This window comes from Crotalus tigris, unplaced genomic scaffold, assembly GCF_016545835.1.
Source record: "Crotalus tigris isolate CLP2741 ecotype Arizona unplaced genomic scaffold, ASM1654583v1 scf7180000018301.7375997, whole genome shotgun sequence".
Classification (NCBI taxonomy): domain Eukaryota; kingdom Metazoa; phylum Chordata; class Lepidosauria; order Squamata; family Viperidae; genus Crotalus; species Crotalus tigris.
Genome location: NW_024096931.1, coordinates 1658463 through 1684563, shown reverse-complemented (window position 1 = coordinate 1684563; position 26101 = coordinate 1658463). Strand labels below are relative to the sequence as shown.

Genomic DNA, 26101 nt, shown 5'->3' with positions numbered 1-26101 from the left:
GAAAACTCCCCTCCCCACAGACCCCTTTGGGACTCCAGCATCCCTGAGCAAATAAGCAGGTGGAAGATTCAAGGCAAGGCAGCTTCCTCAGCCAAAGGGCATTTTTTGGAATATTTATTTTCGATGATGTTAATGTTTCTATGCCGTAAGCCGCCCAGAGTCACTTCAAAATGAGAAAATGGGCAGCAAAAATAGATGCAATAATACGTAAATAAAATGTAAAATAAATAAATAATACATTCCCTGCTCTCAAGACAGAGAGGATCCTTGGGGGGTGGGCAGCCCACCAAGACCTTCTCCTGCCCCAACCCAGTGGGCACAGCCCACTTCTGCCAATTCAGCTGGTAGGAGAACCGAGGTCTCTGGGGCGGCAACCTCAGCCCCAAATGAAGTCATCTAGGGCTACTTACCCGGAAGTCAATCCCCACCGTCGAGATGAAGCTCCCAGCCAAGAAAGCGCCGTCCTTGAAGCGCACCAGCAAACAGGTCTTGCCGACTCCTGAGTCACCAACTAGCATCACCTGGAGGAAGAAGAGGAGGAGAAGAGATGAGAAGGGGTGCAGTGGCCTCGCTGGCCTCCTGGACCCAATGGACAAGGGGAGAAGTGAGACGGGACAGGGTCCTGCTTTGCCTTCATGGTAGACTCTCCACAGCTGCCCAGCTGCCTCTCTGCCTGGCCTCAGACGGTCTCCTCAGGTGGTGGCGCTTCCTTCAGACAACTGTGCTCCTCCAGGCCCCCCAACGTCTCTTGCCTAACACAGGCTGACTTGAGCCATTCTGCTACCTAGCAGCAAAGACCCCCTTCTCCCAACGGAGGGACTTAGAGAGACCGATTTATTCTGACATCTCCTGAGTTGCGAGAAGCCCCACAGATTCTCCCTGGAAGCACAAACGGGGTAATTGAAGCGGCTTCCACACAGCTGCTACCCAACTGCAGCTGTCTGCCTCAAAGCTGTAATGAGTTGAGCCTGAGACCAACTGGGTTAAATCCACATTCACTGCAAGAGAGAGAGGGAAGAAAAGAAACGGGGAGGGGCTGCCAGAGGTTGTCTTCACCCATTTTAGAGAGAACTCTCTTTTCTCAAATGGCAAGTCAGGCGGGCATCGTATTTTCTGCAGGACAAAACATCACACCATTCAGGCTCTGAAGGAGGTCTGAATTTTACTGTGGTTAGGTTTCAAGCCCACCTTTTTACTGACCCCTCGCTTGATTTCCACAGTAGGACTGCTGGCAGCCCAAACTGCCCCCACTTTGTGGACCTTTGTATCTCCAAAGCAGCAGAGAGAGAACTATTCACCAGTGCAAAGCAGAAGCATGCAAGGCTGACATATTAGGTCTTGGTAACTTCGTGGAGGGAGGGGGGACTGGCAGACCAATCTTAGTTTGTTGCGACAAACGTACCAAATCTGTCATTGTGCCGTTTAAACTCCCTTCCCATGATTACAGTTCACACCACAACTCTGTGCCTAGAATCCTTTCTGGTTTAGGGCAGAGACAACAACCAATTACTGAAAATAAACAAACCAGGCATGGTGGGCTCTACTCTGCTATTATTAGGAACACAGAGATAAGCCAAACCATGGTTTCTTGGTTTGGCTTAGCCTGATGTCCATTCTTCAGTAAAGGCTGGTTAAAACAAGCCAGTGTTTACCATGATGTATAAATCCAGTCAGTGCTGGGCCTTTCTCTGACTAAGGCCATCTCCAGGCTGGGGAGGATGGGATTGTGGGAATGCTCATCTGTAGATGGGGGGGGGAACTTGGCTTGGAAGCTCACTTTCTCCCAGTTGGCCTCTTTCAGCCAACCCCAGGACTAGCCAGCATTGCCCTGATCACCACCTGTAATCTTCCTATCACCCACAAAGGAAACAAACATGCGGCTGAAACTTCCAGTAAGCAAGGATCCAAGCCACAGGATGTGGGTCTAGGACAGGGGTAGGCAACCTTGGCTCTTTTATGACTCGTGGACTTCAACTCCCAGAATTCCTGATTCTGGGAGTTGAAGTCCACGAGTCATAAAAGAGCCAAGGTTGCCTACCCCTGGTCTAGGACAACTTGCCATGGCCAACTCACCCTGGGACAGTTCCATGCAGGATAATTCAACGCAATAAATGTTACCCACCCGTTTCTTAGACTTTTTTTTTTTTTCATTTTTGTCAATGGAAATAATGTCGACGAAATAGCGGCCGATAATATTTATCGCACTGAGTTATCCTGCATGGAATTGTTCCACGGTGAGCTGGCCATTGCGAGTTGTCCCATTTCAACAGGATGTCCTTCAAAGAGGACAGGAAAATGTGGTCTGTTCCAGCAGAAGCAGCCATTCTGCACCTCTCCAGCTTTGGGGCAGAGAAGGCCAACTTCCAGTTGCTGCTGCTGGCTGGGCTCTTGGGAACCGTAGTCCGGCATCAGAGAACCTGAAGTTTCTGTCAGTTCCACCTGGCTAACCAGCTCAGCTTCACCTGCCCAAGGACACTCTTTGCTTTGCTTTGCTTTGCTTTGCTTTGCTTTGCTTTGCTGCCATGCTGGGGAGGAGGGGGGAGCGGGGGCAAATCACATCTCAACATCATGGCTGATATTTCCAAAGTCACCTCTTGGGATAAAAAAGTTCTTCCATCAGTGCCCCGGCTCTTGCACCCCTCTTTTCCAACCACAGCAGAGCTACCCGATTCTGTATTAAAATCTTTTCTTGGCTTATTTGCTTTGGCTTTATGTAAATCTTTGGCAAACCTATCCTTCTATCCTCCCCCCCCCATCACAACTGATGATGTTTTTGGGATGAGAAATGAAATGTTTTGTTCATCTCCCTCAAGGAAAAAACAGACCAGTCGCCTTTTGAAAAAGCACCTTTGAGGCAACTATGACCGAGAATCTGCAGGGATATTTTTAGCCATACACTTCACAAGCGCACGGCACAAGGTAGGCGATGAAACCCATCAGGACAAGATTCAGCGGTCCATCGTTATTTGAAAGACAAAGGCCGCTCTTTCCAAAGCAAACTCCCCAAACTCCCCATTCTGGACGGAGAGGACCATTGGTTTGAAAGAGGGGTCAAAGAGGCCATTTATGCTAACATTGAGCAGCCCTCCCTCAACCAAGGGGGAGGAATAAGACACCACTTATCTCCAGTTTACAACGCAGCCCTTGCAGCAGTTCCAAAAATGATTCCACAACCAATTGCACCGATTCAGGAGACCTTGAAACCCCAAGAGCTCTCAGAGAGAGTGCAAACGACCAGATGACTGCAAAGAAATTCAATCCTTCCATTCCCCCCCTCCCCAAAAAATTCTAATCAGAACCTATCCTTCCACCATCCATTCTCAACTGTCAGTACCTATCCTTCCTAACCCCCTCCCCATCACAACTGATGAAGCTTCTTGGATGAGAAGCAAAATGTTTTGTTATTCTTCTTCAAGGAAAAAACAGTCCAGTTGCCTTTTTTTTTGAAAAAGCACTTTTGAGACCTACAGTAGGTGAAACCCACATAAACTACATGAAACTTCTCAGCAAATTTCTTTTTCTTCCACCGGTGTCTGATTCTCAAAGACCCCCTGGAGAAGACGCTGCAGGGCTTTTTTTGGGCAAGGTTTTTCTGAAGTGGTTTGCCATTGCCACCTTCCTGAGGCCGAGAGCAAGTGAGTGGCCCAAGGACACCCAACTGGCTTTGTGCCTAAGGTGTGACTAGAACTCACAGTCTCCCAGTTTCTCGCCTGATGCCGTCACCACCACACTCACAACAGGGTGAGCCATAGATGGCCAACCATCCAGTTTAACAGAGTCAAACACTTTGTAAGTATCTGAGTTACCCGATCATGAAGCACCGGTAAATTTTACCCTCCTTACGCTATCCAGCCCCTTTCCTGCAGAATCTGGTCAAGGAAACACACACATTTTCTTTATTTAGTGTAATGCCAAGAATCAGAATCACAAATGTGGAGAACTGAGACAGGAGCCCTCCAAGCCTCTCTTACTAGCAAGTTCATTAAGTGAACTTATTGCAGTGTGTGTGTGTGTGTATCTTTATTTCTCAGAATGTTTGCAGACAAGTCTCTGTGTTAGATAAACCTGTGACAACATCTCCTATCTGCTAATTGTTTGTGTTTTGGTCTTCCTTTTTCACTTTCAGCCCCATCCCTCTCTTGCACATGGATAGTGCAAAGCAGCCCACGTGATGGGTCCCGGGGTTCTGTACGCTGTGAGAATGAACGCTGCACTGAGTAAACTCCCATAGGAGTTACAATTAAGCATGTTGTACAAACGCCACCAGTACTGTGTGCAAATCCCAGACAGTAGGATTAATTTAAGCAAACCTGGGCTCTCTTCCCAGGAGCCAGGTGCAAACCCAGACTGTCCCAGCAGCAGAGCGGAAGAAAACTTCCCCGGTTGCCCTTTTATACCCAGACTGGCATCAGGAAAGGTGCCATCCTGCTCCTAAAAGGGTCCTGGGCTGGGCAAACACAACTGGATAGGAAGGGCCACCCGATACGTTCAAGGGGGGAAAGTGCGCCGGAGGCTGGAATTGGCAGCGCCAGAAGTGGCGGTGGCTGGGAAAGAAAGAGAGCGCCGGAGAGTAGGTCACATGGGGGCGAAGAGCTTCCAGCTACAGGCGCACTCTACCTCCAACCGCTACTGTGGATTAATCCCTGCAAGCAGCCGCTTCAGGCACCTGCTCGCGGCTGACAGACAGACCCAGTTTGGGGGCGGACCGGGCGGAGGGCGCAGCGCGGGATGAATTGGAACCCCGGCGGTTCCGGGACCGGCTTGGGACCTCCGCGGGGCTCCGGCTGCAAAACAAGCCCGCCGGCGCTCCGGAGCGCCGCCTCTTCGCTCCGCCGGCGGCAGACGCGCCTGTTGCGAGGCCGTCCCGGGGACGCTCCAGCCCGGCTGGGGAAGGCAGGCGGCGCTCGCCGAGCCTCCCCGACACGCGCCGCCTCGGTCGACCCAGCCGCCGGCCGGGCCAGGGCAGCGGTCCGCCCGTCCGCCCGTCGAGCGGTGGCTGAGCGCCGGGGCAGCCCCGCCGCGCCGCCCTCGCCCCCCGGCCGAGCCGCGCCCGCCGCTCACCTTGAAGACGACGTCGTGGAACTCGCCGCTGCTGCTGAGCGAGGGCCGGCTGGGCAGCGCCCCCCCGTTGGCCGCCCCCTCCGGCCCGCCCGCGCCCCGGCCCGGCCCGCCTGAGGCGGCGGCGGCGGCGCGTTGCTGGGCGGCGGGCAGGGCGGAGGAGGGCGCGGCGCTGCTGCCGCCCTTGGCCCGGGGGCTCTTCTTGCGGGACATGCTGGCGCTGCCTCAGGTCGCGCCGGCCGCCCGCTCCGCGCACAGCCCGGCCAGCCCCGCCGGCATCCCGCCCGTCCGGTGCCCGTCCTCGCCAACGCGGTCCGTGCGCCCGCCCCGCCGCTGCGCCTCCCCGCCTCCCAGCCGCTGGGAGCGCCCGAGCCGCGGCCACGCTGCCGGGGAGGGCGGGGGAGCCCGGCCCGGCTCCGCGCGAGCGGCCCGGAGGGGAGGGCAGGCGACGGGAGGGGCCCGGCCCGGTCCCGCAGCCCAGGCCGGGCTCTTCGGCCGAGGCAGCGGCGGGGCGAGCGGCGCCCTCACCTGCGGAGCGCTGCCCGGGGCCGGAGCGTTGGCGGGGAGCCGCTTCCCCCGAAAGTTTCCTCGGACGCGCGTCCCGGACAGCGGAGGCCGCGTTCGCACAACCGTCCCCCGGGTGCACTTTGGGTCCGGCCTGACTCACCCCCGTGCCAGAAAAGCTCGTCTGCAAATTAAACGCGTTGCACAAAAGTACCGTGGAGTGGCCCTCTGGACGAGCCCTCGTTGCCTTAAGCACCATTTCTGGCTGTCCCGCAATTGTTTGGTGTTGGCCCAACAGCCAAAATTAAAATCAGCCAGCAGAGTTCACACGACCCAACTGGCTTCCTCCCCGGAGGGGGGGGGGTTGACCATTTTTTTACCCAGCACTTTTGCTGAACCACCCCATGGTTTACACAGTGATGTATGAACCCAACCAATAGTTACTTTAACACGGGTCTTCAAACTTGGCCCTGTCATGACTTGGGGACTTCAACTCCCAGAATTCCTCAGCCAGGCCATCTTCAAACTTGGCCCTGTCATGACTTGTGGACTTCAACTCCCAGAAGTCCTCAGCCAGGCCATCTTCAAACTTGGCCCTGTCATGACTTGTGGACTTCAACTCCCAGAATTCCTCAGCCAGGCCGTCTTCAAACTTGGCCCTCTCATGACTTGTGGACTTGTGGACTTCAACTGGCTGAGGAATTCTGGGAATTGAAGTCCTTAAGTCATGACAGGGCCAAGTTTGAAGACCCCTGCTTTAACACACTGTGCCAAAGCATGGTCTGTTTAACCAGGGTTTGCTGAGTAAGCGTAATTTACTGGGTTCCCATATGGGCTTCATGTAGAACAGGTGTTTCCTCTTATGTAAAGTAACCCATTATTTGTGTATGCAATCAAGCATTGCTAAGTAAACAATGGCGTGGCAGACAGTGAAGCCCAGCCCTGAGTCTACACAACTAAACGTGCTGCTTTTTATCTTGACGGGGAATTAGTAGCCAAACCACAAGCAAGTTCTAGCAGGATGCTAGACAGATCCTAAGCGAGGTCACCTGCACTCATCTGTGCCTCAAAGTGCTCTTAAAAGTAATCCTAACACATAGGCAGCTTAGAAGAAATGATAGAAATGCAGCATTCTGCGGCTTCTGTGATGTGTCAGAAAGATCATGATGGCTGAAGCCTGAACATTTTGGATCCATGGTGATGTGTGTAAAAAAGGAGGGGTTGCAGCCCCTGCTCTGACTTTTGAGGCCCACTGTTTGTACCCCAAAGAGCATCCTGTTTGTACCCCAAAGAGCATACCCCAAAGGCCCACTGTTTGTACCCCAAAGAGCATCCTCCAAAGAGCCTGTTCCCCGAGCATGCTCATCATGTCCTCCCCCTCATCAAGAATGGGCAAAATATGTAAATGTGCTTCTGGAGCAAGGAGGCACCACTGACAACACATTAACACACAGCCATATGCACACTCTGTATTTGGGATGCAACAGACTTGCCTGCGATGTTTGGGCGACGTCTGAACAAAGCCTCAAAGGGGAAGCCGGTTAAGTAGAAGCATCACAATACAGGATTTACATCTGCATATACACATGAAATGTTGCTCTCGTAAGCATGTATTCATTTTACAGATGTGCAAATGTTATCTTAGGGTTAAGCCACTATCATTGGTGAACTATTTTTTTTTTTTTTAGAATTTCAGTAGTGAAGAATATTTGTAGTTTATAAGGAGTTGGGGTCTTGATGTCCCCTATGCTTGCTTGTTTTCTGGCAGAATTTTTGTTACCAGGCTAGGAAACGTCTTCTGTGCAAGGAAGAGCAGCGTTCACTGATGGTTTACAAAGAGCACCCTGTCCTCCCAATCTTGGTTGGGGTACATTTTGAACACTTCTTGGTTGTTTGATTAGGGTCCTGTTTTTCCCTGGCCTAGTGCTACTTCTTGCCTCCCTGGGTGTTGGTTGCCAGGGGAACAAAACAGATACCCACACAACTTCATAAAAGTACCTAGCTACACAACCTATCGCAACATAACCTGGGAGATGGTTAACTATCCCATACATGAAATACTGAGACAACCAACAGGTTACTTGTGACACAGACCAACAAAATCTCTTCAAATGCTTTTAAAACTACCCAGAGAAATAACAATTAACCAAAGATAAACAGGAGTCATCTACCGGTACAACATACAGTGCGAGGACTATGGATCAAAATCATCACCTATGAACATCAACTGACATTCAGAAGAGAAGACAACAGCTCCTTCATCTTTCTGCAGGGGGAGAAATTCAACAACTATTTCAGCTGGGAAAGGGTTGGCATTTTGGATGAAGCCAATTCCAAAAATACTAGGCAATTCCTCTAAGCCAGTGGTGGCGACCTATGGCACGGGTGCCAGAGGCGGCACTCAGAGCCCTCTCTGTGGGCACGTGCGCCGTCGCCCCAGTCCTAGGCCTTCAGCTGGGTTTTATAAAACCTTTTCACTTTAGGTCTCCGCTGCCGTGTGCAAAAAAAAAAAAAAGGTTCAATCAATTACAACTTCTTACTGGAAAAAAAAAAAGATCTCACAAAGTTGGAATTGATTGATTTAACTTTTTAGTTCCACCCAGTCTGCTGTTACCACCGCAGCCACGCCCACTCAATGGGCCACGCCCACCCAATGGGCCACACGCACCAAGCACCCGACGATGCATAAGTGGGTTTTGTGTTGCAGTTTGGGCACTTGGTCTCTAAAAGGTTCACCATCACTGCTCTAAGCTTAGCATTCTAACAAATCCATCAACCCACATAGAGATAAGCCCCACTGACATTCCATTTAAAAGATACAATCAAAAGTCTAGGAAGAAGGGAAACAGCCCCAAAAAAACATCCTCTCCAGCAGCCACACCCACATAATTAAGAAACAGCACAAACAAACCATCAGGAGGAAAAATGGTTTATTAAGGGCCATCAAGAAGGAAGCACACCCCATCCAAGATTGACAGGGCAAGCTACTGTATATAAACAAGCAGCAAATCCCGTTCTCCCATGCACCAAGGATACTATCTAGCATGATAGCAAAATTTCTGCTGGAAAATAACCAAGCTCAGAGAACATCAACAGCCCGATGCATTTTAGAGCCTTTTACAATCCCAGCTAGTGCTGACTTAATGAATTATTGCTGAAAGAACCGCTTTACAGAATACGTGAGCCCATCTTAGAAGTTCTGCAAAAATTCAGTACTCTCATGTCGCATGCATAAGAACATTCAGAAGCAGGTGAAGAAGGCTAAGCAAGGAGCATCCGGCAGGGTGGCTAGAATTAAATGTAAAAGGGATGAAATGACATGCCGAAAGTAAATGAAGGAAATAGAAGAAAGAGTATTTCAGAGGTCTGTATGAGAAGAATACAGGTAGTCTTCGTGTGACAACCACAACTGAGCCCAAATTTTCTGTTGCCAAGTGAGACATTTGTTAAGTGAATTTTGCCCCATTCTACGACCTTTCTTGCCACAGTTGCAGTTGTCAACTTAGTGACATGGTTGTTAAGTGAATCTGGCTTCCCCATTGGCTTTGCTTGTCAGATGGGTGTAAAGAATGATCACATGACCCCAGGACACGGCAACAGCCATAAGTATGAACCAGTTGCCAAGCATCCGAATTTTGATCACGTGACCATAAGGGGACGCTGCAACAGCCATAAGCGTGAAAAATAGTCATACATCACTTTTTCAGTGCCGTTGTAACTTTGCATGGTCACTAAATGAACTGTTGTAAGTCAAGGACTACCTGTAGTGAGAAGTGATGAAAAGGTTGATGTAAAAGAAACACTCATATTGTGAGACCATCCTGGGGCAGTTCTATCTATGTGGTTGCCACAAGTTGACACTGGCACATAATCAATCCTGTGAAAAATTGTAAGATTGCGACATAGATGGCATATATTGGGTGACTGTAGGACTTGTTTAATAGGTGTGTGAAGTTACATCTATATTCTTATTCTTTCCATGTACAAAAGTAAAGATGTCAAAACTGCAGGAGAATTAACTTGTAAAATGTGCCTGCGAAGATGTACCTTATAACTCTAATTCCAAGACTCAGAGAAGCGTGAGTAAGTGACATTTTGAAAGTGCAGTGTGGCTTTACACCAGGCAAGGCCTATGCAGACCACTGAGAAATATAGGAATGTGAGAAAAATTACAAATATTGCGGATTTCGAAAGCATGATCAAGTGAAAAAGCTTAAATTATGGAATTTGTGTGCAACTATATAGTAGGAGGCTGGTTGCTGAAGATAATAAACTATATATTTCATCATATAATGAATGTAAAGTGTGCAGAAGAATAAATAGATTGATAGAGGAATAGATGATTGATAGCTAGCTAGCTAGCTAGATAGATAGGCAGGCAGGCAGGCAGGCAGGCAGGCAGGCAGGCAGGCAGGCAGATGCAACCAAGAGAAGCAAGTAGCATTTTCTGCACCTTATAGAATGTTTATTGTGATAGGAAAATGGAAAAAATAAGATGTGCAAATAGCCATAGCACTTAGACATATATACTCCTTCATAGAGCTTTACAGCCTTCTCTAAGCAATTTACAGAATCAACATTTTGCCCCCAACAATATGGGTGCTTATTTTACTGAGCTCAGAAGGATGGAAGGCTGAGTCAACCTTGAGCCCGTCAGAATTACATCTGTAATTGAAGGCATTGCTTCCTTCGTAACACACATCTCACATTAGGCTGGTTGAGACAACACAGCCAACTAGATCCAGATAGACCCATCAGCAGCCTTTACACAAACCCTGGTTGGTTGCTTTGCAGCTTAGTGAACCCAGATGGTTTAGTTCAACATATTGTTGAACCAATAAAGTGGGTTAACGAAGGAAACAAGTTTAGGGTGTTTTGTGAAGTCAGCCAAAGTCTCTTCACATAATAGTTAACCAGGTAGAGCTGATTAGTTGCATTCTCGGTCATCTCTAAGGCCGTTTTTCTTCTTCTCTGGCTAGACTCTAAAATTAGAAATGGGAGTGGATCACTCAGCTGGACAAAACAATCTTCATTAAGTTGGTCGTCATTAAGAGGCTGAGACATTTTTACCATCAGTAAGGAGAGGGCACTGGGCTGTTAGGAGATAAAAGGGGAAAGGATGGCCACGTCTAGGCAGCCAAGAGGTTCTCTCTTAAATCATCTCCTCCTCAGTCAAGTCTGCCCAAGTTCTCAAATCCAAGATCCTGCTCTAGCCCAATTAAATGGACTTTAATTTCTTCTAGGAATGCAGGATGCTTGTAGGTGTCCTCCCTTCCTGTTTGCTTTTTCCCAAATGAATTCATTTTTAGGGCCGTGCAGTGCTTTGAATTCAAAGTACAAAGGTGTTTCAGAGCCTGTGGGGATGGGAATGTAGCATCTGTCTACCCAGATGGATTTCTTCCCAGAATTGCCGTCAAGCTGCCATGTTTTGGGGAAAATGCAGCTGTTTTCAGAAGAGGCAGGCTGCTCACACCCTTCGCCTGCCAAGCCAGTCTTTGCCATCAAACCTGAAACACTGCACAGTCCTAAAATTTATATATTCTGCTTGGCCACCTTTATGGGTCTGTCCATAAAAGGAAATTTCTCATTAAATCTTCATCACTTGCAAAGCTGCATAACTACTGTTTAAATTCTTAAGATGATCTTAAGATTTATTTAGATTGGGGAAGAGAGACAGGATTGCATTCTGATGAAAGTGTTGTGCTGGCACTGGGGAGACCCAGGTTCTCGTCCCCCCACTCAGCCTGAAAAGCTCCCTTACTAGCCAGCATCTGTCCACCTTTGGAAGTCAGGATCCTCAATTCTCTGGCACAACACCTTGAGGAAAACCCAGTTTTTAAGAGGACAGCCGGCCAGGGCCACCCATGCCTGGGTGGGGTGGGGATCATTGGAAGGGCCATCACTGCCACAGAGAAGGGATCGTCCTGTTGAAGGGGCCCACAGTGTACTGGTGACAGTTGGTGGGACAGGTACAAATTGTCAGAAATAGGCAGTCCCACAAACAGTGTGGCCCTGTGATCTGTAGGGCTTTCTAAGTGACAACCCACATCTTGCATTGTACTCAGGAGCCTTTGGGGAGTAAACAGAGTTCGTGAAGTAGTGATGTTGCATGGATGTACTGTGCTGCACCCATAACAACCAGCATTGCCACATCATCTCAACAGAGCTATAGTGGTGCAATGGTTAGGATGCAGTACTGCAAGCTAACTCACTGCTCACTCCAGGTGTTCGATCCTGATTGGCTCAAAGTTGACTCAGCTTTCCAGCCTTCTGAAGTCGGTAAAATGAGGACCCAGATTGTTGGGGGCAAGATGCTGACTCTGTAAACTGCTCAGAGAGGGCTGTAAAGTACTATGAAATGGTATATAAGTCTAAGTACTATTGCTACTGCTATCTGGAACCATGGAAACAAATCTCTCCTTAAACCACATCATGACCTCATCATCTTCTAATTTATCATCGTCATCAGCCTCAATATATCTACAGAGTGATCCACTTCCTTAATGTCACCATCAAACTACCAGTATACAATGTACCCTAAAACCACTTTATACACATGGTCAACTTTCGAGTGTGAAAAAGACGTTGTGTGGTTCAACTGTGGGCACAGAGGTGACTCTGCACTCTCAGTCTGGAAGCACAGAATTTAGCACAATGGGGGCACTTAAAGTCCATTTTCTTTGGAACTGGGGGTGTTACTCTGTGACACCACTCACGGTTTTCTATTTTTGGAGGTGCCTGACCTCAAAGCTGGTGGAGGCTTTATAGCCAGGGCTCACCAGAGGATCTTGTCAGCAGCTGCAGCTGCTAGTTCTAATTAACTAGTTGTTACAGTGGTATAAGCATTTTTGTAGCATTTGTTTGGTTGACTTCAAGGTCTCTTCCCAGACCCTGTAGAGATACTGGTGAGGCATAGAGTGATCATCTATTCTGAGGACGTGTTTGTTCCATTTCATCTTGCCTATGATAATCAGGAACTCAGTGCTGGTGGACTCGGCACAATTGAAGACCTCCAGGTTGGAGACACGGTCTTGCCAAAAATTGCTGAGGATAGAAGGGAGAAGATGTATGTGAAATTTCTCCAGTTGTTTGATGTGTCCTCAGGACAGGACTCACATCCATACAGGACACAAGGGATGACCACCGCTCTGAACACTTTCAGCTTTGTGGAGATACGGGTATTGTGTTGATTGTGCACTTTAATATACAGCCAAGCCAGTGCCCGCCTGGTCTTGTTGATCCTGGAGTCAACTTCTTTGTCCAAAGACTCATCGCTCCGGAGTATCTGAAGCTGTTTACATTTGTCAGCTGGGTGTCATCAGCAGTGATTTTTGGTTCCACAGGCTTGGAATGTGGCAGGGGCTTATCTTGTTCAGGCTGATAATCAGGCTAAAGAGCCTAGCCGCATCTGAGAATTTGTTCAGCACAAATTGTAGATCACTGTCCTTGTGTTCCAGACATCCACACCAGCAAAGAGGGTTTCTCAAATGACTGTATAGACCAGTGTTTCTCAACCTTGACAGTTTTAAGGCGTGTGGACTTCAACTCCCAGAATTCCACAGCCAGTACAGACTCACTTCATCCATGCATTCAAATGGCAAAAGTCAGAGAAAAGTCAATCGGTACCTGAGGTACACTTCCTTGTTCAGTTCCTGGATTGCACATGACAACATGCAGATTAAATAGGGCTAGGAAAGAAAGACCTTCGACTCCATTTGTAGTGAAAGGTATATTTTTTACTAAAGCCAAGTGGTTACAGCATAAGCCAGTGGTGGCGAACCTATGGCACGTATGCCAGAGGCGGCAGTCAAAGCCCTGTCTGTGGGCACATATGCCATTGCCCTCACAGAGTTTGCCAGAGTAGCGAGCACGTGGCATTTGGAAACAACAGGGCAGGAAGTGAGCAAGCAAGCAGCAGTGGCCCCCCCGGGGATGCCCCAGAGATGGCGAGGGACTGGCCCCTGCCACCCTGGCCCTGGCCACGCTCATCCAGTCTGCCATGACCACTGCAGCCACGCCCACCCAGTGGGCCATGCCCCCTCCCCCCGAGGGCACCACAATGCTGATGCAGCCCAGGCACTTTGCGATAAATAAGTGGGTTTGGGGTTGCAATTTGGGCACTCGGTCTCTAAAAGGTTCGCTATCACTGGCATAAGCAAAGCCAGATCTGAATATTCCTGTGTAAACCCAGTGATTTTTCCTTCTCCTAGCCCCCCCCCCCGGTCATCTTGTTAATGTTCAATGATATTCGAACTAAATGTCTTGGTAACAGTTCTAATGTTTGACGGTGGGCATTTGCATTGTGTTTCCACGCCTGTGACTTTGGATCTTTCAACTGTTGTCTCTGGTTGGCACCTTTGGTTCCTGTCACCTCCCCTCCAACATTCTCCTCTTCCCACCTTTTAACAGCAGCATGCCATCAAAGCAAAGTAAGGATGAAGCAGTGTGATGGCAGATCTGACATCACCATTGTAAAGAACCTGTCCTGTCGTGGAGTAGCTGAACCAACTTTAGTAGCTGAATTTCTATGAGCGTCCATAGCATCTCAAGATGATCCAGAGAGTCTGTTTACAATGTCAGATGCTTTTGTCAGGTGAATGAAGACAGAGTAAAGAGGCGTGTTCTGCTCAATGCACTTCTCCTGGACTTGCCTCATGGGAAACACAATGTTGGTGGTTCTCCATTCTGGCCAAAAGCCACATTGCACCTCTGGGGGGGTTCCTTTCTGAGACAGTGACAGGTCTGTTCAGGAGAATGTGGGCAAAGGTCTTGCCTGCGATGGACAGCAGCAAGATACCTCTCAAGTTTCCACTGTCTGATTTGCTTCCTAGCTTGTGTAGAGAGCCACAATGAGGGCATCAGAGAAGTCACCAGGCATCTCCTCTGTGGACCAAATGCCTTCCAAGATGTCTTGAAAGGCCTGCAAGGCATTTGGGTCTAGCTGGAGATTGCCGTGCATATCTCCAGGCCTCCAGTTTCTATCCAAAACCCACCCCCAAATCTATCATCTACAGTCAGGCGCTGTGCTTGTAATGGCATTTCTTCTCATGCAGAGATGTTCAACTGATGGAATTAAATCATTGGGGAGACTGAACTACCTGTCTAACAAGATCAATAGACAAATCAATAGAATCAGATCAATTCTGAGGGAGAATGTCTTAAAAGACAGACCATCCCACATAACAACAGAGCACTACTGATTGTCCCCTACGGCTCACAGCTGAAGCTACTCAACACATTATTGACAAGGACAAGCCCGTACACAACCGTGACTCTGCATTTTTTCAGGCACCGTGCAGCAGGCCAGGATGTTCCTTCAGACAGCCATCCAATCTAAAGAGGATGCTCATAAGCCTTTAGCAACAGCAGGGCCATGTGCCAACATTGGAACTGGCCCCTGAAACTAATTCAGGTGTCCACTTTGCCCCTGCACTAATAGCGGCATCTGGAGAGCCAACAGTTGCACATGCAAGATTAGTGCTGCTTTCACACGCTCTTTCTCTCCAGGCCCTCCTAGATCTGCAATGCGCCTTTGGATTCTACATAGGACATACAGGACAGACTTTGCACAAGAGACTCAATGCAGTCAATCCTGACTTAATACAAGGACAAAGCAACGTCAGAACATTTCAGCCTCCCAAGTTCTCTATTGCAGATGTCAAAGAGACCCTTTTGAGAAAAAGAGATTTGTAACAGCACCTTTGAGAGGACAATTGTTGAACTTGCACACAGGAAGTCCTTGATTTATATCTGGTTGCTTAGCATCCATTCAAAGTTAGAACGGAACCCCCAGTTAGTTAGTATTGACCCCCAAAGGCACTTGTGGCCCAGTTCCAGTTTTGACAGCTGAGCCCCCTCACAGTCACGCGACTGCACTTTATGACTGCAATTTATGACTTTTTTGCTGGAACCTAGCATTTACTTTCATTTTCAGCAAAAACTAGCTGTCAAGAGTGAAAACCTGTCAGCTACATGCCTTATTGTTTTCATCTTGTCCTAACAGCAAGGAGGGGGGAGAGATGAGGCTTTGAATGGCTTAGTTAGAGAAACGAAACCTCTCCAGTTCTGCAGACACTTGTTGAGACAAAGATGTATGGAAACTTTTCAAGGACATTCTAACTGTTGTGAAGCAGATAACAGAAGGTTCTCAAAACAACGTGTTTACATGAACTATGTGGACATCTGGGTGGCTTGGCTGGGAATGCCATTGTTATAGGCTTTGGTTAGATGTCTTGGGATGTTAGAGTTAGTTTTCCTTCGCCCTATACACGTGGTGATGAATCTATGGCACGCGTGCCACAGGTGGCACACAGAGCCCTCTCTGTAGGCACATGTGCCCTCGCCCCAGTCCTAGGCCTTCAGCTGGGTTTATAAAACCTTTTCGCTTTAGGCCTCCGCCACCATGTGCAAAAAAAAAAAAGATTCAATCAATCAATTTCAACTTCTTGTGGGGAAAAAAAAATCTCGCAAAGTTGGAATTGATTGAATTTTAGTTCCACCAAGTCTGCCATTACCACAGCACCCATGCCCACCCAATGGGCCACGCCCACCCGGCACCCAACGATACATAAGTGGGTTTTGGGTTGCAGTTTGGGCACTCGGTCTCATCACAGCCCTATACCATGTCATGTATTCAATAAACCAGTAAGATCTTCAGATATGAAAGAAATCCTGGACTTTATTTGGATATTCAAGGAGGAGGTTGACACCGGCCCATAGCAACAATGGGTTCGCTAAATCAAAGTTCCCCAATCTTTCTAGCTTTGCAGTCGGGGGGGGGGAGGAACTGCATGGGTCTGTGTGAGCAGCAGGCAAGCACACACCCCCACTTGCGCAAGTGGGGATGCACGCATGCACACTCGCCTGCCACTTCAGGTGGCCCAGTTCGGAATAGCTCACGGCCTGTTATTGGGTGCGGCCCGGGGATTGAGGACCCCTGTGCTAAACAAATGCCACATTCACTTAACAACCACTGAAAAAAAGGGGTAGTAAAATTGTGCCAGTCATGTGATGACTTGCTTTATGACCGCCAAGACTTCTGACTGTAATTGTCAGCGTTTGTCATAAGTTGAGGACTGCTTATATATTAAAAGGTTTCAAACTAGCTTCAAAGGTCTTAAGAAGCACAATGAGTTTTCAACACATTACAATTGTTAGTAGATATTTTAATTAAGTAATTTAATTCATGACATATTTGAAAAAACTATAAATACATGTCAGTATCTCTGACTCCATTTGAACACCAGCTGTGCAATTCCCTGATAAATCTCTTTTTGAAAACCTTCAGTGTTGGGGTATCCACAACTTCTGGAGGCGAGTAGTTCCACTGATTAATTGTTCTAACTGATTAAAAAAGAAAAACAGCCAGAACAACTCTTGGGTTCGGTTTTGGAATGAAGATACGGGTGAAAAATGATTTGTGCTATGGTTAGAGGGTGGATATGAACACATAAGGCCCTTCATTAAATGTTCATATTCATTTTATAACGTGTGGACTTCAAGTCCCAGAATGTTAGTTGACACTTGCTTCCTGTCTCTCATGTAGCCTGCATGTCTATGATCCATTTCATTTCCCTCCCAACCCCGATTTAAATCCTGAATCATCCTAACCACTCTGTGCATTTGATGGAGTAAATTCTAGTAACGTTTGTTAGTCAGAAAAGGGGCTTCTGACTTTTTGTCACATAGACTGACACAGCTTTCCTCCTACAATCCCTCCGTCACACTGTTTCTCATCCACATTCTCATCTCCCTATTTGTTCCTTGGCTCACTTTCTAAAAAAAACCCAAGCTAATTCGTTTATAAGCAGTGCATTAGGCGAGGCTTGGTCGTGTCTTCTTAGTTTAGACTAGTTCGTGTTCGCCCTTTTTGCTCATCCTCTACATGAGAGGTGGGGAACAGAGGTGGCCCCTTTATGACTTGTGGACTTCAACTCCCATAATTCCTGACCCAACATGGCTGGCTCAGGAATTCTGGGACTTGACGTCCACAAGTTATAAAATGAATATGAACATTTAATGAAGGGCCTTATGTGTTCATATCCACCCTCTAACCATAGCACAAATCATTTTTCACCCTTATCTTCATTCCAAAACTGAACCCAAGAGTTGTTCTGGCTGTTTTCTTTTTTAATCAGTTAGAACAATTAATCAGTGGAACTACTCGCCTCCAAAAGTTGTGGATACTCCAACACTGAAGGTTTTCAAAAAGAGATTTATCAGGGAATTGCACAGCTGGTGTTCAAATGGAGTCAGAGATACTGACATGTATTTATAGTTTTTTATATATAAATATATTTTACATCAATATATACAGCAAACTAGATAGTCAGGCCAACAGGAGCATCATCAGGTAAATCACAGAGCACACAGGAGAAAAAGGTGGGGGGAAAAGGGAAAGTCCCCCTACACAGCAACCAATCACAGAGCAGATTGCCTCACACAGCAGACAGCACTCTGGTACCAACAATCACAACTGTGTGTTCTGGCTCCTTGCACAACCCCACTGCTCCAGCTACTAAATTTAAGCATCTTAACAAGATTGTCTGAAATGGAACAGAGTTTCCTACCTGAGCAGGGGTTGGACTAGAAGGCCTCCAAGGTCCCTTCCAACTCACTTAGGGCCACATAAGTGAAGTGGGAATTGTAGAAATTTAATAAGCAAACTAACATAATGTCAACCATCCGGCTAGCGAATTCAATATCAAAGAAACTCTACAGTCTTGAAGTGCCATAAGAGATAACCTTCATTGAATACACATCCGACTTTGAAGAAGCAAAATCAACTCTAATTTTCCCACGCAAAAATCTAGTTAGTTAATAATAGCTTTTCATAACTCTTACCCACCAAATGTCCACATTGCCCAATCACATCTCTTCAGCTTGTTATGAAAACAGTCCATTTCTCCGTCAGACATTTGCTTTCGTGACCGTAAGGACCCGCTTCAAAACCTCATCCCAAGAAGGCAGGACTCTTGGAACAGTTTCATCCCAAAAGGAACTTTTATTTGGAGAAGCTGACAACAGGCATAGAAGGCAGGATCTGAGGGTTTCCCGCTCAGATCAATAGGTTAAAAGAGTCCCAAGCAAACTCCACCCCAACAGTTCATCCGGTTAGTTCAGGGGTAGGCAACCCAAAACACTCAAAGAGCCACTTGGACCCGTTTCCCACCAAAAACAAAACACTGGGAGCCGCAAAACCCTTCTGATATCTAAAATGAAGATAACACTGCATATATCCTTTTTTACCTTTATTATAGGTGTGTGTATGTGTATGTGTGTGTGTGTGTGTGTGTGTGTGTATGTGTATGTGTATATATGTATATATATATATATATATATATACACACACACACACACGCACACACACACACACACAGACACACACATACATACACACATTAAAAATAAAAGTAAAAATATGACTCTTGGGAATATCCATACTATTAAAACAATGATCACCAAGAGAATGCTTTAAGAGAATAAAATTACATACACACACAGGTAAAAAAAGGTATATGCAGTGTTATCTTCATTTTAGATGTCAAAAGGGTCTCTCTCTCCCTCCCTCTCTATCTGCCCTTGATCTGCCACTCCTCTTCCCCCACTCTCTCTCTCTCCCTCTCTCTCTCTTTCTCTCTCTCTCCTTCTCCCCCCCCTTCTATCTGCTGCTCACCTGGCAAGCTTCAAGCTGTTGTCCAACAACCTCCGGGGTAGGCAACCTCATCTCTTTTATGACTCGTGGACTTCAACTCCCAGAATTCCTGAGTCAGCCTAGCTGGGCTAGCTAGCTCTCTCCTGCCCTTCCTGCTTCCTGCAGAGACGCAGCAAAGGGAGGAGCTCCGCCCAGAAAGCTTTTCAGCTCCTCGGAGAACACTGGGAGTGCACTCTTTTTTTATACACACACACACACACACACACACAGAGAGAGAGAGAGAGAGAGAGAGAGAGAGAGAGAGAAGCAGGGAAGCGCAATTGCCTCTCTGTCTCTGTCTCTCTCTGCAAAGGCAGAGGAGGCTGGGAGCCACAGGGGAAGGCTCAAAGAGCAGCATGCGGCTCCGGAGCCGCAGGTTGCCGACCTGTGGGTTAGTTCAAATGAGCCAATCCCCAGGGGTTAAGTCTGCTGTGGGAATGGAGCTGATAACGGAGTCTGTTCCCATGCCTGTGAAGACATTGTTGGGTTTTCGCATCTTCGCAGCGAGAGATAAGCCAAATGGCCGGAGGCACATTCCTTTCTCACCCCAGGTTGACATCAAGGGGAAACAGTTCAAAGAGCAAGCAGATAGGAAAAGCAGAGAGGATACATTGTAGCTAAGCAAAAGGAGAAATGATGCATTCCCTGGAGCCTCCCCCCCCCCAGGAGAATGACAAAACCCACAGAAATAACCCGAAAGGAACAGAACCACCCCCCTCAACAAAAGAAATGGGTTCTGACAGTGACCTTGGGTTTCACGGTCCGTGGATGGTTTCTTGAAACTCCTGTTTCTTTCCCAGGCTCTCCCTCCCCCCTGTTTCTATGGCAAGTTGAGTAGCCACAGAGGTTAGCAAGCATCTTAGCAATTCAACCTTGACACATTTACAGTAAATAAAGCAGTGGTTTCTGTCTTCTGCCAAGACCATTTTTGCTGGGTTATGATCTTCTAGACTTTAGTGATTGTGGTTGTTGACACAGTCACGGGTGAGATCTTCCCAGCTCCTGTTGGGCGTCTCCATCCCTCTGGTTGGTGGAGTCTGTCCTGTGTGGCCCTTTGGGTAGAGTGGCAGGATTGACCCACAGAGACCTGGCTTCTGCAGAGCCATCAGCCCATGAAAAGTCCAGCTGCCTCACATATCTTACGTGGGCATCATATAAACACAGTCTTAGTGTTCTTCTAAAAGAGTGATGACTGTTTTCCTCTGCTTCCATCAAGTAGGGATTCCATTCAGTCATTTTTATAAAAAAACTGATTTGGCTTGTCTTGCTATTTCTGAGAACTCACCCAGGAGCGCTGTAATAAATACCCAGATCCGTTAGTGCTTTTAGGACTGGTCCCCTTCAGGGATGGTTTGCACAGTTCTTGTGCAATGCATCCTTGTTACTTATGCCATCCACGGGTACCATTTTGCTTGCTCCCTTCTGGTTTGACCACACCTGGAGCCACAAGATGATCTTATTATCTGAAGAGCAAGCACAATGGCACAAATCCAGAGCACAGTTCTCTGCGGCCACCCAATTTGGGGGGCTGCTGGCACCAGATCAGACCTATAGGAGGAGCAGAGCACTGTAAGTGAAAATCAGGAGGAATCTGGTAGCACTTTTTCAGACTAGCAAATTTTATTCAAACAGACAAATGTGTGAGCTGCAGCTCCCTTCCTCAGTCATACTCACAGTGCATTTAAACTGATATTTATTTATTTATTTATTTATTTATTTATGAGACTTATATACCGCTTTAAGTGCAAGCACTCTCTAAGCGGTGTACACCAGTAAACAATGTATATATATATATATATATATATATATATATATATATTTACAATCTGGGTCCTCATTTTACCTACCCCGGAAGGATGGAAGGCTGAGTCAACCTTGAGCCGGTGAGATTTGAACCGCTGACCTGCTGAACACAGTCAGCTAAAGTGGCCTGCAGTACTGCACTCTAACTGCTGCGTCACCTCGGCTCTTCCAAATGAGTAAGAGCACCGATGTGAGAGGGGGTTCATCAGCAATTTTTAACAGCACACCGGTGAAAAGCTTGATGCTTTTAACCTGATGCAGATTAGTTTTAAAAAAATTAAATTGCAGAGCAAGTAATTCTGCAGACGGCAAAACAGCAAATATTGGGACTTAGCAATAAGGCAGACAGGAGAGTGTTGAGGGGCCTGCTCGCCCTTTTGGTGCCCCCAGATGAAACATTGGCCTTCCCACTGTGGCTGTCCTGCCGCAGATTTAAATTCAGATTTAAGTCATCAGCCATTGGGGTCAGTTCCTGTACACAAGTGAGAAAGTGGTGGGCAGATCTTTTTCCCAGCTCTAATTCAAAAATTGCCCTCTGCTTATGCACCAGAGTAGCTGGTGACGGTGAGCACTGAAAGTCACTTTGAGGGATGCAGTAATTAATGACGATTGTGCTAGAATATAAGTGCCAGCATGTCTCCTGCTCTGCATCGACTCCGCTTGAGATTCATCTTACCCCATCTGAAGCATTGCAGTTCATGGGAGGGGTGGGTGGTGTCACTTCACCCCGCACAGCTTTGAGTCACTCAGGGAGCAGATCTCGCCCTGAAGGGCTGCAGAACGTTTCCCGAGCTTTGTTCTAAGTGTTCCCAGGGGTGCTACTCTAAGAATAGTCTGCTACTAATTGTTCTCAGCTATTTTTTCCCCAGTAGGTGCTGGGCTGAAATTAACAGCTGAACCTGAGCGTATTTAGCGATGCAGTTCACCTCAATCAACAACAAAGGTCCTGGGATAATTAATTTCCAGAGGCATTACACAATAGATCTTTTAAAAATGCCACATCAGCTTTCTCTAATATAGCGTGCTCCAAAAGTTGGGTCCATTTGATTCTATTCACCTTAACCGGCCTGGCCAAGGATGACAAGAGTTGCGATCCAGCACATCTGGATTGGGAGTGTGTCCTTTGTAAGATGCCCTGGAGACTGATGGGCATGGGCTTTCTTCCTCAATTGGCCTTTCAAGTCCTCTGCTCAGGCCTGCTGAGGCCCCCAGTCTGCTTGGTGTTGGGGAGAGAGAGGGGGGCCCCTGAACTGTGCTTTTCTCTGCAAAATCACTTTTTTGTCCTTCCACCAAGCTTCGCCATCTTGCCCCCAGTACCACTTTCCTGACTGCCGATGGTGCATGTTGGGCAGCCTAAACCCTGCCACGCGTGACCGAACATCAGAATGGAACAAATGAGGATAACAGGGTGACAACATCGACAGTTTTATTTCAGTCCCTTGATCTAAGTTCTCCTTTCTTGGTGAGATCACACGTCAGGCCTTTGCACGTCTATGTGAAGACTCCTCCTTCTCCTCCTCCTCCTCTCCCCCCCCCCCCCCCCGCTCCTCATTAAACTGAGTGAACCACATGAGGGTGAAGGTTCGTTCTCCTAGCTTGTGGGTTGGTTTCTGAATGTTTCTTTGCCAGGCTAGGTAACACCTTCAGCTGCGTTTAGGGGAAGTCTGTGTCAGGGCTCCTCATTTATAAGGACCTCAGGTGTGGGTGTGTCAAGTGAGGGTCTCGTGATGGGTCAGGGGTGAGTCATCAGTGAGAGGCTGGGGATGGATCTTGTGACGGGGAGGTTAAATCAGGTCAGGGTCTTTGGGAGGTGAACTGCTGAAGGGGGGAGAGGGGGCTTGTGTGGGTTGGTTGTGGGTTGGTGCTGTCTCCTGTTGTGCGTGCAATTGTGAACCACATTTGCAGGTGATTTCTCTGTTTCTCTAGTTCAGTGGTTCTCAACCTTTTTAATGCCGCGACCCCCAACCGGCCGTAAGTCGAGGACTACTCAACTGGTGCAGCACCGTTTGCAGAATGGGACTTTTGGCGGGCTCAGGAGGGCAGAGACAGCTGGACAATTCCTATTGGCTTTGGAAAGCCAATAGAATTAGACTCTATTCAAGAGAGTCTATTCTATTGGCTTTCAAAAGCCAATAGAATAAAAGGGAGTAGCACAGCTAAGGGGAAAAAAATGGCAGACTGCATTGTTTGGCAACCCCCGTGAAATGGTCGTTCGACCCCAAATGGGGTCCCGACCCACAGGTTGAGAACCACTGCTCTAGTTGAAGCAATTCTTTTGGAGTGCTTCATAACTTCCTTGGGATTTTGGCCCCCTTGTCCATGTCCATGTCACCTGCTGCCTTGGCTACTCAGAACCACCCAGTAGATCTGCTAGGACAATCCTAATAATGCTTCCCGGAGTTGCAAACGCTGTTTACTCATAAACTTGATTTATGTGTTTGGTAATTAGGTATTAATTTTTCATCTCACAAATGATATTTATACTCAACAAGCTTTATTAGAATCTGTTTTTGGCCAGGGAGGAAGAAGCATCTATGCATGAAGAAGTGCTTGTTTACGGAACCGAGGCTGATTCATCCCGAAATGGGATTGTCCTTCTCTGGGTACCACAGCGGCTAATTTGTCTGCGTCGTCTTCTGATACTTTCCCCGATATTGATTTCCTCAAATCTGCTTTAGGAAATAGAGGATGGACTGGCTGCTGTCAGAAACACGAATAATTGCTTAAAAATAAATTAGAATTTTTAAAGAGGTCCATGATGATTGCCAACTGGCCCCAGAAGTGGCTTCCTTTTCCAATTGGCTTTATAATCTTATTATGGTTGCTTGCATAATCAGCCAGATGTTTAGACTGGGCTTGATATATTTATCCACCTATCAAGTTTTTCCCAGGCATCTGGGATAGGCAGATGCTGTTAACACTTTGTTGGTGTTAAAGGTATTGTCACAAGATGTAAGCTGTTCCAAGTAAAATCTGCCTTTTGCAATTGACTGGTGGTGAATTTGTCAAAGCTGATAGTGTTCAAGTGATGTTCCAGTTATTCTGGGATTGCACCTGAGGTGCCTATTACTATTGGTACTATCTTTGCATTATTTTGCCACAGTCATTCTACTTCTATTTGCAGGTCTTTGTACTGTATTTGTTATCTTCTCTTTGTCTTCTATTCTGCTGTTTCCAGGTACTGCCACATCCACTATCTAGACTTTTTTTGTCTTTCTTATCAACAGTTGTTAAGTCTGGGCTGTTAAGTGGCAGATACCTGTTTGTTTGAATTCTAAAGTCTCAGAGGAATTTAGCTTCTTCATTTCCTATGACTTTGTCTATTTTATGATGCCCCCAGTTCTTACTTGCAGGCAAATTGCATTTCTTACAAATATTCCATAATAAGAACCATTGCTTCTTATTAATATTATTAATATTATACACAAGACAAAATCACAGCTGGCTGAGGAATTCTGGGAGTTGAAGTCCACAAGTCTTAAAGTTGCCAAGGTTGAGAACCCCTGCTCCAAAGATCCTGGTGGCCTCTCTCATGAAACGTTGAACAAGCCAGGACGAACGCCTTCCTTTTCTTCCACATGATGGCAGAATGCACAAGAAAATGGTTCCCACCACAGACTTTTGCAAGAATGCATGCATCAATCTTTTTCCTGTGGGGTTTGACAAGGATCTGCACCTTCAACTTTTTTACTTCTGCAGGCAGCGTGCTCATTTCTGCCCTGGTGCTATGACCGCTCCCCCAGGAAGAGATAAATGAGCAACAACCCCCCCCCCCACCACACACAAACACTTATTCTAGCAGGCCTTTCCTAAAGCCCAGGAAAAATGGCGAGACAGGTTGTGCTTGGATCCTAAACTGCTGAAAGGCAGCAATGAGACCGAATAACAGAATTGGAAGGGACCTTGGAGGTCATGTAGTCCAACCCCCTGGTCAAGCAGAAAACCCTATACTATTCCAGAAAAGTGGCTGTCCAGTCTATTCTTAAAAGCCTCCAGTAATGGAGCACCCACAACTTTTGGAGGCAAGCTGTTCCACTGATTAATTGTTCCCAGTGTCAGGAAATTCCTCCTTAGTTCCAGGTTGCTTCTGTCCTTGGTTAGTTTCCATCCTTTGCTTCTTGTCCTGCCTTCAGGTGCTTTGGAAAACAGGTTGACCCCTTCTTCTTTGTGGCAGCCCCTCAAATATTGGATGATATTGGAAAAATGGGGTAGAGATTAGGAATTTAATGTGTATTATTAACTAAAACAAATGGACCCAGACAACACGTTGTTTACCAAGCACCTATGAATTGTAAATATAGAAAACTAATAAAAAAAATTAAAAAAATATTGGAAGATGCTATCATGTCACCCCTAATCCTTCCGTTCATTAAATCAGACATACCCAATTCCTGAAACCGTTCTACATATGTTTTAGCCTCCAGCCCCATAATCATCTTTCTTGCTCTTTTCTGCACTCTTTCGAGCCTCAACACCTTTTTTATAATATGGTGACCAAAACTGAATGCAATATTCTAAATGTTTTACTCTTTATAAAGCGATATTAACATTTCAAGTGATCTTGATTCTGTCCCTGTTAATGCAAGTTAGGATTGCATTGGCTTTTTTGACTACTGCCACACAGTGGCAATTCTAAAGCAAACCCTATAGTCATTAAGCAAATCTCTTGTTTGGTATGGTTTGCAGTTGAAACTATAAGTAAATGCTAGTTTCTGGAAAAAAGCATCCTAAATCGCAATCATATGACTGTGGGATGCTACAAACAGCTGAAAATGCAGGCTGGTTGCCAAATGCCCCAAATACAGTCACACCACCAGGGATGGGGCTGGATATTGGAACTTCAAATCCAGGTCAAAAGTAGCTTTCTGGAGGGGTTCCGTTGTAACTTCAAACAGTACTGAGCAACAGGTCATAGGACTACCTGTAGTGTTCTTGTGTAAACCGTCTAGACCAGGGGTGGGGAAATATGGCCCTTTTATGACTTGTGGATTTCAACTCCCAGAATTCCGTGCTGGCTCAGGAATTCTGGGAGTTGAAGTCCAC

At 47.0% G+C, this 26101-nt stretch overlaps 1 protein-coding gene across 1 annotated transcript in view; it reads right to left on the bottom strand.

Annotated features, from left to right (window-relative positions):
* Positions 1–5398, bottom strand: part of RAB26 (RAB26, member RAS oncogene family) — a 171362-nt gene extending 165964 nt beyond the window's left edge. Inside the window, exons 1-2 of the mRNA XM_039349708.1 lie at positions 5062–5398; positions 411–521 (exon numbers count right to left, since the gene is read on the bottom strand). Of these exons, the coding sequence (XP_039205642.1) occupies positions 411–521; positions 5062–5271 (321 nt within the window). The 5' untranslated portion in view covers positions 5272–5398. The remainder of the gene's footprint in view (positions 1–410; positions 522–5061) is intronic.
* Positions 5399–26101: the final 20703 nt, after the last annotated feature.